At 41.6% G+C, this 12,094-nt stretch overlaps 1 protein-coding gene across 1 annotated transcript in view; it reads right to left on the reverse strand.

Annotated features, from left to right (window-relative positions):
- Positions 1-12,094, reverse strand: part of MYOM2 (myomesin 2) — a 107,937-nt gene that overhangs the window by 21,001 nt on the left and 74,842 nt on the right. Inside the window, exons 24-29 of the mRNA XM_044419180.1 lie at positions 9,353-9,397; positions 8,745-8,881; positions 4,522-4,666; positions 4,348-4,407; positions 2,854-2,921; positions 634-744 (exon numbers count right to left, since the gene is read on the reverse strand). Of these exons, the coding sequence (XP_044275115.1) occupies positions 634-744; positions 2,854-2,921; positions 4,348-4,407; positions 4,522-4,666; positions 8,745-8,881; positions 9,353-9,397 (566 nt within the window). The remainder of the gene's footprint in view (positions 1-633; positions 745-2,853; positions 2,922-4,347; positions 4,408-4,521; positions 4,667-8,744; positions 8,882-9,352; positions 9,398-12,094) is intronic.

Genomic DNA, 12,094 nt, shown 5'->3' on the forward strand with positions numbered 1-12,094 from the left:
AGAAGGAATTCTCTCCTAGCTCCTCTGATGGCTATACAATCAATAGATTTCATTCTAAAGAAATAAAAAATAAATAAATGGTGGGGGGGGGAGGATTATGTATGCTTCCTTGAGTTCTTGAAAGGAAAAAAGGTGGGAATAGAATGAATAAATACTTACTAAATAATAAATATATACTATAAATAAATAATTCTTTCAAGTCCTGAATTTTGCCACCCCTGACAAATACCTTAATATCTCATCCATACAATTGTGCTAACAGAATATACGTAGATGTCCATGTTTGTGTCTTCATTTATCCCACCCATCCCAAGAATTCCAGGAGGATTTCAAAATGGCTGAAGTAAAAGCCAATTGATATAAATTATAAGAGAAAATGCAAAGGAAAAAGGAAGCAAACCTATACATGCAATGTTTACCCTCCACACCCCCACCCTGTACAGAAAACTCAAAATAAAAGTTTAGCACTGGAGCTTCAACAGATGCATGCATACACGCACATGCATGCACACAGGAGTTCTAAATTAGCCCAATGCCCAGCAAGTGCACACTTCTGTGATTTTATGCCTCCCCATGAGGGCCTAGGAAGGAGACAGCCCGCTATGCATGTGATCGAGAGTCATGGCATCCTACCCTTGGAATAGTCAGGCTGCACACTCCTTTCTGCAGGTCAGGCTGTTCCGCCTCATATCCAGCTCCATCTCTGTACCACTTGAAAAAGGTCTCCTTCTTGGTGTTCGCCACCTGAACGAGGACAGAAAGAAGCAATGTGGAACGGGATATCTGGCAAGCCACATGTTCTTGGATTTTTGCTCACATTCCCTGCTGTAAGTGGCAACACATTCCGAAGGATGGCCTGCCCCCATGTGACTCTACCCCATCATCAGGATCTCCCCTTGACGCCCTGCCTACCTTTGGGAGATCAGTGAATAGCAGTGCAGAAGAGGGCTTCCTGGGTGTCACTTGTGAAACTCCCTACACATTCGTCTTCATTGGGCCACTTACTTTTGCCTCCATTATTTACTGGGATTTCCTTGCATTGCAGTGACTTTGATTCTTTATGGCATGATGCTGTTTTAAAGCTTGGTTCATATATGCCGGTGGGTGGCTGTGTTTAAATCCATATACTGTGTTAATTGTTTCAAAAGTTGCTAGCTGCCTTAAGAGTCGCTTTGACTAAGAAGTGAGTTAAAAATTTAACAGCAAGAGAAATGTTTTGAATTGTTGTACATAGTTTCTGATGATCACTGAAAATGAACAGGCCAGGATGTTTCTGATTAAGTAGAGCTGTATGTTTCACTCAAAATGGGAAACTAGGCAATACGCACACACATGCAGGCACACCGGGGTGGGGTGGGGATTAAAGTGCAAACCCCCCCCCAATTAATTTCCATGAAGATTTTGTTTTCCTTTGTTTCCACCCAACAGTGTGATGGTGAAGTCTTACTACACAAATTGCAGGCAGAAGTAGATGAAAGCCTTTTCTCCCAAAACACCAAAGTCCCAATCCAAATTGGGTTCGTTCTCAGGAAAGCAGGGGAGAAAGGTTTGGGTGCTCAAATAAGCACGCAGCTTGGCCCACAGAGTTGAGTAAACCTATAGCATTTCAGGATAAAGGCTGTCTCATGCTCTAGAAACCTGTGGTGGGAGACTTGGACTTTGCCTGTCTTTTAAGCTGTGCCTTCACCCACTTTCAGTAGAATATTCAGATTCTACAAATGCCATAAGCTTCGGCTGACCTTCTTCCTGAAGAAACCAAACCAAGACAAATGCTGTGCCCTGAAGCCATTAACAGCTGGAAGAAGTGAAGTGAACACAACACCCTGTTTTGAAGAGCAACTATTGTTCAAAGGAAGATGGAAAAAACAAAAGAAATGGGGGGGCAACTGACATGCTCCACTTCCTGATTGGTAAAAATATGCCAACCTACAGGAATTTTATGCCACAATCTGTTCCAAGCTAGGGACAAAGAATGAGGCTTAATATAGTTCAATGAATGCTGCTTGTGAGTTGCCTGATCATGTAAGCTTTAGACAAAAATCAAAGTCAGACAATTTCCTTTACATATTTGTTTTGTTTTGTTTTACTATAGAAATCAAAGGGCCAAAATGCAATGGTAGAACATGCTTTGCTGGAAACCATAGCCAATTAAATTCCAAGCATCTCTAGTTTAAAACGATCACAAGCAGCTACAAAAAACCCCTCTGACTTCTCTGATTAGTTCTAAAACAAAGCTATGTAAATAAAGAAATATAGGAGCTGAGCCTATGCATGTATACTCAGAAATATGTCTCAGTGAATTCAAATAGACTTGTGGTCCAATAAGTGTCCACCAAACTAACTGCCTTTCTTGTGGCTGCAATCCTATAGAAACCTACATGGAACTAAGTCGCATTGTACTCATTCTAGTTTACTTCTGAGTAGTCATTCAGAGATGTGTGCTGTAAATGTACTTAAATATGCCTAGACCAGCCTTCCCCACGTTGTACCTTCCAGACATGTTTCAACTGCAACATCCAGAATTCCCAAGCAAAAGCCCTGCAGGATGGGAATTCTGGGAGTTGTGGTCCAAATGCCTCTGAAAGCCACCAGGTTGAGGAAGGCTAGCCTAGACCATCGTCAATATGCTTTTAGTTTCCATCTTGTTTTGGTTTTTGTTCGCTTTGACTTGCTTTGTTTTGCTTTATTGTTTCCACAAATAATCCAAATTACAAAAGTTTCAGGAACAAACAAACAAGCAAGAATGGCAAACACAGCTTCCTTCTAGGTTCCTGTTTATTGAAACTGCCTAAATTTATTTCCCTAAAGGAAACAGTCGTTTTGTTAAACTGCATATTTTAAAAAAGTGTTTACCTTACAGAGCAGCAACACCTCACAGTCTTCTGTAACATCCCAGTGCAAATACTCCTCAAAATGAGGACCTAAAAATAAGACATGACACACACACGTCACAACTGCTACATTTCCAGAGAAAAATAAAACCAGAACTAAACCACTAAGTAAGATGGATCGGGAAGCTTGAGATCTTGTTTCAGAGAGTGCTGCGGGGATCTGGCACAAGCTGGAAGGGACATCCATGGGCTCTCCTGACTGGGCTGCTGGGGAAGGCATTGCAATGCACTGTACTGTACTGTACTTTCGGCTTTGCTACCTGATGGAGCACATGATTCTGTGCATTGGTGAGGCTGCCCTTGCTCTTTGCTACTTGTACACAGGATGGTAAACGTACCGGCCATAGATTTACCACCATGTAGTACTTGAAGCATCACCATAATCTCCATAATGTCACTTCTATAATTCGCAGGACTAATATCTTGTGGATATGCATGCATGCGTGTTGAGGTTCACCACTACATCATCCAAGGCAACTTTCACAGATTCCACTGGGAGAACTTTTGTATCTCACTTCCTTAAGTAGAGAGTGTTTACAGTGGAGTCAGTTGGTACATTCAGTGGAAAGACCTGAGCAAGCCAGGGCTAAGAAATCCATTGCTAGACGCCCGTCTGTGCACTGCCTTTTGGAAGCAAGGCCCTGTGCAAGATGGCATGGAGTGGGAGAATGAAGAGGACAATTTGGCAGAATCTCAACGCTTAGGAAAGCACAGACGCAATTATTTATTTCGATTTTTAAACAATGAAGTACAGCTCAGCTAGACATATTCAGAACTGGAGGAAAGAGAGAAAGTTAACTCATCCTAATAAAAATGTTAATGAAATAAGCAGCATTTGGATGTACATGTTTGTGTAAAAGGCCTTGCCAAAATGCACGTTAAGTCATAATTTATGAAGCAAATCTTGAAGTTCCACTAATTGTAAGGTGTGAGGAAACCAAATGGAGTTGTAAAAGATACATTTAATAATCAGAGAAAAGCCAAGTTTTATTTTTCATGAAATGTGAAGCAAAACATATTTTCAGGTTTTGTCTTCTGGAAAGATTGTGGGAAGAAATCACAATAGTTTGTTTTCCTTTTGACAGATACTACATTGCCTAACCTAAAGAAGACAATGATAAATACTTTGAAAAGAAAACTCCAACTTAACAAAGCTGTTCCACAACCTTACTGCAGCTTGGCTATATATCAGAAATCAACTTTGAGGGAAGTTCAGCCAGAAAAAGGCAGAGAAATACATTCCAAGAATGTTGAAAGCACTACATGAAAGGATTGTGCATTATGGATTTCTTTCATGGGAAACGAAAGATCCAGCCGTATCAAATATTGATTACTGGAACACTCAGTGTTCAGGGCATTCATTGATGCCAATGGATATCAAGAATGTACAGTATATTGTTCTGGTGGAGCACAGCCTTCCCTCCACAAGAAAAAAACAAAGCTTGTCTGATTTTACCTTGTTTTCGCAGGAACTCCTTTCTCTGGAATTCAGCCTCAGCCAATATGTCTTTAAATGCTAAAAAGAGGCAGAGATGGAGAGCGGGGAGGGGAAAGTAAGTTGATTGCTCAGGTATTCAGAAATGCTTCTCAGATATGCAGCAGACTCAGCCAAACTGGAGAGGCAACTTACCATCACCAATGAGAACTAAAGAAGACTGGTTCTTGGCTTTTCCATCCTGGAGCTGTACTGTGTAGGTGCCTTCATTTTCAATGGTAAACCGATCCATGACCATCTCAACAATGCCAGTGGAATGGTCGCAATGAATTTTGTGTGTCTGAAAATGAGAGAGGTCAAAGAGCATGTCTATAGGACGGGTCTAACACACCTGAGCATTCTGTTGTATACAACACTGGACTGGAGTAATTCGTGTGCTGGAAACCAAATCGAATTAATGGATATTACTGTAGATCAAGTGATGAATAGATCTGAGAGCAGAGGAAAATACCATAAGACGGAAATGCTATGCATAGCTTTAGTGTTGTTCTGTGCTGTCAAGTCCTCTGATTTATGGCAACTCTGCCAATGAATGCTCCCCAAACGTCCTGCCCTTGACCACCCTGCTCAGCTCTTGTCAACCCAAGGGGGTGGCTTCCTTTACGGAGTCAATCCATCTCATTCGGAATTCCCATGAAATGCAGTGTGACTTAGTCTGGAGCAGACTTGAAGAAGATCACACAGTTTAATGCCTTCTCCCCAGGCCTAGCCATATTATTCAAGCACATAATACAAGATTAGGAGTAGAATCAGTGCCTGCCCACCCAGCTCCACACCATCACCATGAGTTACTGCCACATCTGTGATAAATGATCTGAAAGAAACACATACAGTAAGGAAGAGCAACAGTTCTGCAATTGCACAGAGAACCGCTCACAGAATGCTTTTGCACGAGCAAGCAGATTTTCTCCTTCACAACCTGTGTGCAGTTGCAGAGCAGTACAAAATCTGACCTATGTTCTCACCTGTGTGGAAGGGGGCTGAGGAAGGCTTCCATTTCAGAAGCATTCAAAGCAACCAGCTGGTATGACTGTATGATACATTTTATGCATTCACTGCCCCCACTCTCTCCCTCCCTCCTTTCCGTCTCTCTCACATATATACACATCTATTTGAATATGAGTAAGCGTGTAACCTAGTAGAGATGCAATCATTCACCTTTGGGGCATGATAGAATTCCAGTGCAATCCATTCTATGCCTTATTCAGCCATAAATCTATTGACCCCAGTGGGGCTTCCTGTAGCTAACTGGTTATAGGATTGCAGCCTATGGAGACAGGAAAAAAATACAGGTGCCAGGATTCCTCAGTCAGCCCTGCTGGGAGGGAATGTCACTAGTTACAGGATATTTTCTGTCCAAACATGTACAGAATTGTACTCCAAGTTGGGTTAACTTAAGCATTTTTGGTTTTTCCAGAGAAGGAAGAGTTCACTGGAATGTCAAAGGATGTTGCATTCATAGTGTGGAGCACTGTTGTGCCTTTGCACAACTGGGTTGTTACAGAAATGTGTCTTGAAAGCCATTACTGCTTCTGGAAGCTGAATTCTTTAACTGCCAAATAATTATGATTAATATTATTAAATTTGCTGTAAAGTATTCAAAGCACTCCAATCACATGAACTGTTTGCAATCCTGACAACCCAGTAAGTTAACGCAGCACGATTATCCCCCACACTGCTAATAGGATGAGGGAACTGCAGGTGATAGCAGGGTGGAGTGGTGGGGGGAGGGTGGAGAGAGGGGGAGAGAGAGCGGTGGGAGGGAGTGCCAAAAACTACCTAGGAAGTTCAGTGGCAAAGGCCAGATTTGCACAGGAGACTTCCCAGTTCATAGCTTTCTCTCCTAACCACTACACTACATCAATATTTTTATAAATTATGCTCTTTCATAGGTAGTTATTTGAGATCAGTCTTGCCAGTCTCATACCATCATTTTAATAAGAGATTTTTGAAATCATTTTTAAATGCTTTAATAGGGATTTTAACATTCTTCCCCAAGTTGTTCTCCTGAAGGAGGACTCCATAGCCTAAAATAATTGGTGCCATTAGCCTCTTAGGAGCTTTTGGCAATCCATAGGGAACATCTATAGCACAAGCCCCATTGAGATTAATATAAATACTTCAAGTGCACAGCTGTGTAGACTTTGATATTAATGTACCTTTTGAAGGCAATGTGCCTGCTGATTCTACCACAATCTGTTCCCCCCTCAACAAAAGGCAAAATAAATAAATACATTTCATTTGCAACATATCGGCATTCAAAACAGAAAACCTGACTATGTTTCTTCTCAACAAAAGGGAAAAAAGCCACCCTCTGCTCTTTATACTTCATTGGAATATATTTTCTTCCCTTACTTTGAGCCACAGGGTGGGGGATTGAAATTGCCAGCAAGAAGAGTAGTGAATGTATTCCTTTCTGAATGTTACTTATTTTCAAAAATGCTTTGAAAGAAAGGCCAAAGGAAGTTGTTCCAATTAGGACCTCATTGGAAATTATCTATTTTTGGCCACTGTTGGGAACAAAACTATATTCTTACAAGGATGATGGTCTATTGAATATGATCAGCGGCTGCAATGCCTGTCTCTAGGCAGGTTTTAGAATATAATTAGGTTTCTAGCTATTGCCATTATGCAGCAAGATGAAATTCAATGGTTTTATGGCAGTCATAAATACAGGGCTTTTATGTGAATTTCTACAAAAATATCATCAATCTCCAAATGCAAACGTCACCTGTAGCTTGCTAATTAAAGAGGTGAAATAATACTACAGTTCTGTCAGGGAGGAGGAGTAGCTCTGATGCCAATGCTTTCATAGTATTGCTAAAAATACAAAACTTAGAGGGGGAGGGGGAGAGGAGTATAAGGAGAGATGACTCAGATTTAGAAAAAAGGTGAGGGGGAGGAAAGAAGGAAAGAGTTAGGCATTATGGTTCCAATAAAGAAATAGAAAATAGGCAAAATATTATATTCTAGGTAGAGAACATTTTCCATTTAGACCTATCTACTCGCACATGAATAAAATTATCCTTGCCCTTAAGAGTTTACAAAAGTAGAATGGATTCGCAAAAGACTTATTTTATATAAGGCCTTGGGGAGCTTTTTTTACATGTGTAGCATTATAAACCACCCCTGCAAGGAAAGATAGAATACGTGTGTTTTATTTAGGCTGCTAATACTGTGAGTGCTGTCACGATTTTATTTCATTCTAGTGGGTGCGGTGCAACCAGGGTGGTCCAAAAGCAGATCTCCAGATGTTGTGGACGTCAACTCCTAGTATTCCTAATTATCAGCCAAGTTGGCAGAGTTGAAATCCCTGGCAATCTGTTTTTTGCCCACCCCTGCTCTAGCTTGATGAACGCCCTCTTCAGAGGACTCTGGATCCTCCTGATGCTAGGCAATGGGCTTGCAGTGGGCTGAAAAGGGACACTGTGGCCATGCTAAGTCTGCGACTCCTTGCCAAGAAGAACCGCCTGCTGTGGCTGGCTGGTGGGGGAAGGAGGTGGAGCATCAGTTCCTCCTGCACAGTAATGGAGAACTACAGCTGCAGATGGGGAGCTGAAAGCAAGAGGGATTCATCTGCATTACGTGGATGGATACTCTGCATTACACTGGATACTCTTGCTCTGTGCATATGGAAAATGCAGCAAGGGAAGCCAGTAACATCTCGGATTTAGTGGGTTTATTGATTTGTCATTAAGGAGCAGAGATAGGATGGTGTAAAGGCAGAGAGGAGGTTGAGGCACTTCCCCAGCACTGTGTCGACCTCTCCCATGCTCCGATCCTCTCAGGCAGGCTCAGCATCAGCACATGGCATCCCCCAGTGCCCTGGCAGGACCCACCACAGTAACACCTTGCATAGGTCCATCTTCAAAGCCCTTATTCTGGGGACACCAGTAAAAAGCAGGCGCCCCAGTGCTCCTGACTTAACCTTCCTCTGGGGCATTGTGTGGCACACTCACTCCCTTCAAGCACTCTAGCTGCCTGCCCCTGCTAGGGACCACCAAGGGTCAAAGATGGCATTTTGCCCAGGGGTCCCCCAAATCTAAGGTTGGCTTTGCAGCTGGAGCATGATGATATGCAGGGGCAAGAAAGCATCCAGCTGCAGGTCCAGCGTGCCCACCAACTATCAGTGGAGCATCCTAGTAATGCTTTAGGATAATACTAACACATTTATTCACATTGGACTCTTTAACTCACAACAGTTTTGCAGGGTGATGCCTTGTGTCTGGACTTCACATCTCTGTAGATGGAGGGATGCCACAGAAGAAAAGATCCCTTCACTGCCAAGTCTGAATTCTTCCCCTGCAAAGATGTCTAGAGCAAAAGCTGCCACCCCCTCTTCCTGGCTGTGTACTTACATCGCTGTTGACAGCTTCAGTGTCATTGATTATAAATCTATAGTTGGTGTCGGGTGAAAGGCTTTCTGCCTGAAGCCAGAAGCGAACTTGTCCTCTGTCCAAAATCTCATAGGCTAATTCAGACTTCAGAGGGATTGCTGCGAGAGAAGAGCACAGCTTTAAGCAAACACGTGAGGACCTTTTGGAATATTTTATCAGAAGATAAGTCCCAGCAGTTTAAGGCTTTGAGAACCTTAAGCAACAAACAAGTGAAATGTTATGAAAGCTAAATGGAAACCCTCAACTATATTTGCACAGATGTGCATTAAAGCTGGTTTTGCATGAGTCAGAGCGCAAGCTGAAGTGCGTATTTATTGCACTATTTAGGGCTTTTAAATACATAATCCAGTAAATATTAGACATATCCAAGCTGAATCCATTCATCCAAATACATTTGCCGTGGTGAAGAAGATCTCTCTTAAACAGAAACTAATATTTGCATTTAATTAATAGGAGGATAAGCAAGCTGTGCTATTAAAGTTTTTTTTTAATCATTACTTTACTCCAATCAGTGGTGTGTAAATATATTCCTTCTGGGACTGAATATTAGATTCAGAAGTTCTACTTACTTGGATTCTTGATTTCATTGCTTAATGTCATCAAACGCTCAAGCTCTGAAACGAAGAATAATTTTCATGTTTTAATTTATTCTGACAGTCAAAATAAATGTTAAGAACAGTGTGTGAGTCCATAAAGAATGAACTATATTTGGTTCAAAGAAAAAGATATGAAAATCCAAGTCTTCAAAGCAAATAAAATATACGTGAAGAAACAGTAGTTGAGTTCAGAGTTCTGACATGTTGTTAAACTGTGCTCTAATGTGATGGGAACGGACTTGGCCTGCGCATGGGCTTATGTGCCCCCTCTTTACATCTTCTAGGGTGTGGTGGTCCAACATGTGGCTCATGGGCCACATGCAGGCCCCGAGGCCTTGTTCTGTGGTCCTCTTGCAGCTTGAAGCCCCTCCACATCCCCATCCCCATCCCCCTCCCCAGTCCTGGTCCCAGTGGGCATGATTGCTGTGAGCTCTACCAGACTGCCAGCCCATCCCACTCTCTTCCTGAGGCTCGTGAGAAACTGTCAAATGCACAATATATATCGATTGCCATCGATGAGGGCACTGATGTGAAGGACACTGCACAGCTCAAAATATTTGTCTGCGGATTGCTCAGCAATTTCACTGTGTTTGATGAGCTATTAGCCATGGCTTCTCTTTATGGAGCAACAAGAAGAGAAGATATCTACAAGGAAGTTGTTACTGTACGCAATAAATTGGAGGTGTTGAGAAGCTAAGTTCTGTAGCAACAGAAGGTGCACCATCTATGATGGGGACAATGTTGGGACGTGTGGGTTTGCTTCAGAAGCACAGTGTCAAGTGTCCTTTCATTCACTGTATAAATGAATCTCTTTGTGCCAACCAACCGAAACTGAAGGACACCATGAAGCGGTCATTAACACCACAAATGTGATTCAAGGTGGAAAGCGCTCACTCCTTCATCAAAAGATAAAAAGTTTTTATGAAGAGCCTGATGTAGAGTATGGTGACCTCCTTCTAATGTTTGCTGACTTGGCTTTTTTCCAGTCAGGAAAGAGTTGCATTTGCTTCTCATTGAAATGAACTGCGATGAGTCCCTTCAGCAGAAGATAATTGATGCTGAGTTTACTGGAGAACTGGCATTTCTAGCCAATATAACGAGTCACCTTAACATTCTCAATAAGTCTCTTCAGGGTACAAATCAAGACTTTTGCTAGCTATACACTGTGACTGCTGGGTTTCAGCACAAGCTCTCTTTGCTTGCAAAACAGTTTGAACATAGCAGCTTTTTTCATTTTCCTGTTTGCAAGGAGATGCATGGTGAACCTGGTGATTCTGTGGATTTTAGCACCGATCAGCCCCACTTGGATGTGCTGAAATGTAATTCTGAAGTATGATTTCATGGCTGAACTTCACCCCTCGCTCATGCCTTTCAGTAATCCCAGAATGATCGACTAAGAAACGCTGCTATCCGAAGGAACTTTGTGAACTTCAGGGTGATCCATTTCTTACACAGTGGACTGACACAGGTGCAGCGTTCTTCAAATTTCTGTCCAAGGAGCACTTCCCATTGCTTTGCAATTTCGGGCTTTGCATACTGTCAATGTTTGGCTCCACATAACACTGTGAACATGCTTTTTCAGACATGAACTTCATCAAGTCCAATATTCAAAATAACTTAGCAGACAATTTATTTGAGAGTTGCCTGAGGACATCAACAACACAATTCAAGGGGGACATTGATCAACTTGTAAATAGTTTTCAAGCTCAGACATCCCACGGAAGTTGCCAGGTGAACAAAATGCAGAATATTTTTGCCTGTGACTTCAAACCAGTCATTTCCCTATGTATGTAACTTTTCCGTCTGAACCTGTTTTCTGGCACACAGACTGTTTAGCGTCTCCAAAGTCACAGAGAAAAGCCAACTCTTAGACTTCAGATTGGTTTTCTCCCTCATTTAATTAAATAGATTAATTGTGTATATTAAATTAAATAAATACATTGTGAACAATTTAATTTATGATATGGAAATGTAATTAATTGTGCAGCCCCTGGGTTCCATGTTGAAGTTCTCATGCCTCCCTTGAGGTATGAAAAGTTGGACCACACTGCTCTAGGACTACAACAAAGAGAAGGTAGGAAGCCTCTGTTTCAAATTTTGATTACAGCTTGTTATAACATCAGAACCTGATAAACTGCATATGAAGCTGCCTTTTTAAATGGCTCCTATTGGGATAAACCACAGTTTAGATTAGGACTTGGACATAGTGGTTAATCAAACATGGAAGCACATGCTTTCAAATTCCTCCATGTAGCTGCACCAAAAGGGCGGGGGGGCACGCAAACTCTGTAGTAGAGCATGATGTTTAAATACAGTCCAAGATAACCAATCATAGCCCATGGGTTTAATAAGATTCATAATCAAATGCACTAATATTTAAGATAAAATGTCCCAGACTAGCAGATGTCAGCATTAACATCTTTCTTTTATCTGCTGACCCTATTCTATAGTGTATCATTTTGAAAGGGTCTCAACATTTGCAAAATAACATGAAAGTTAGCAGACAGGAAATGTTTACTGATATATGCTGTAAATGTCAGTAAATCCTCATAGAAATTGTGGAAAAGGCTAGGTTCTACATAGCTGGATGCAGAGATTAGCCCTACTTAATATATTAGAATTGCTAATCAGGGCTTAGAAAAATGAACTAATTGTACAATGTGCAAATTTGCAAATAACAAAGAAAGTATAAAATTAGCAAGTGAATCACTGAGG

The sequence above is a fragment of the Varanus komodoensis genome, unplaced genomic scaffold, assembly GCF_004798865.1.
Source record: "Varanus komodoensis strain SLA01 unplaced genomic scaffold, ASM479886v1 scaffold10, whole genome shotgun sequence".
In the NCBI taxonomy this organism is placed as follows: Eukaryota; Metazoa; Chordata; class Lepidosauria; order Squamata; family Varanidae; genus Varanus; species Varanus komodoensis.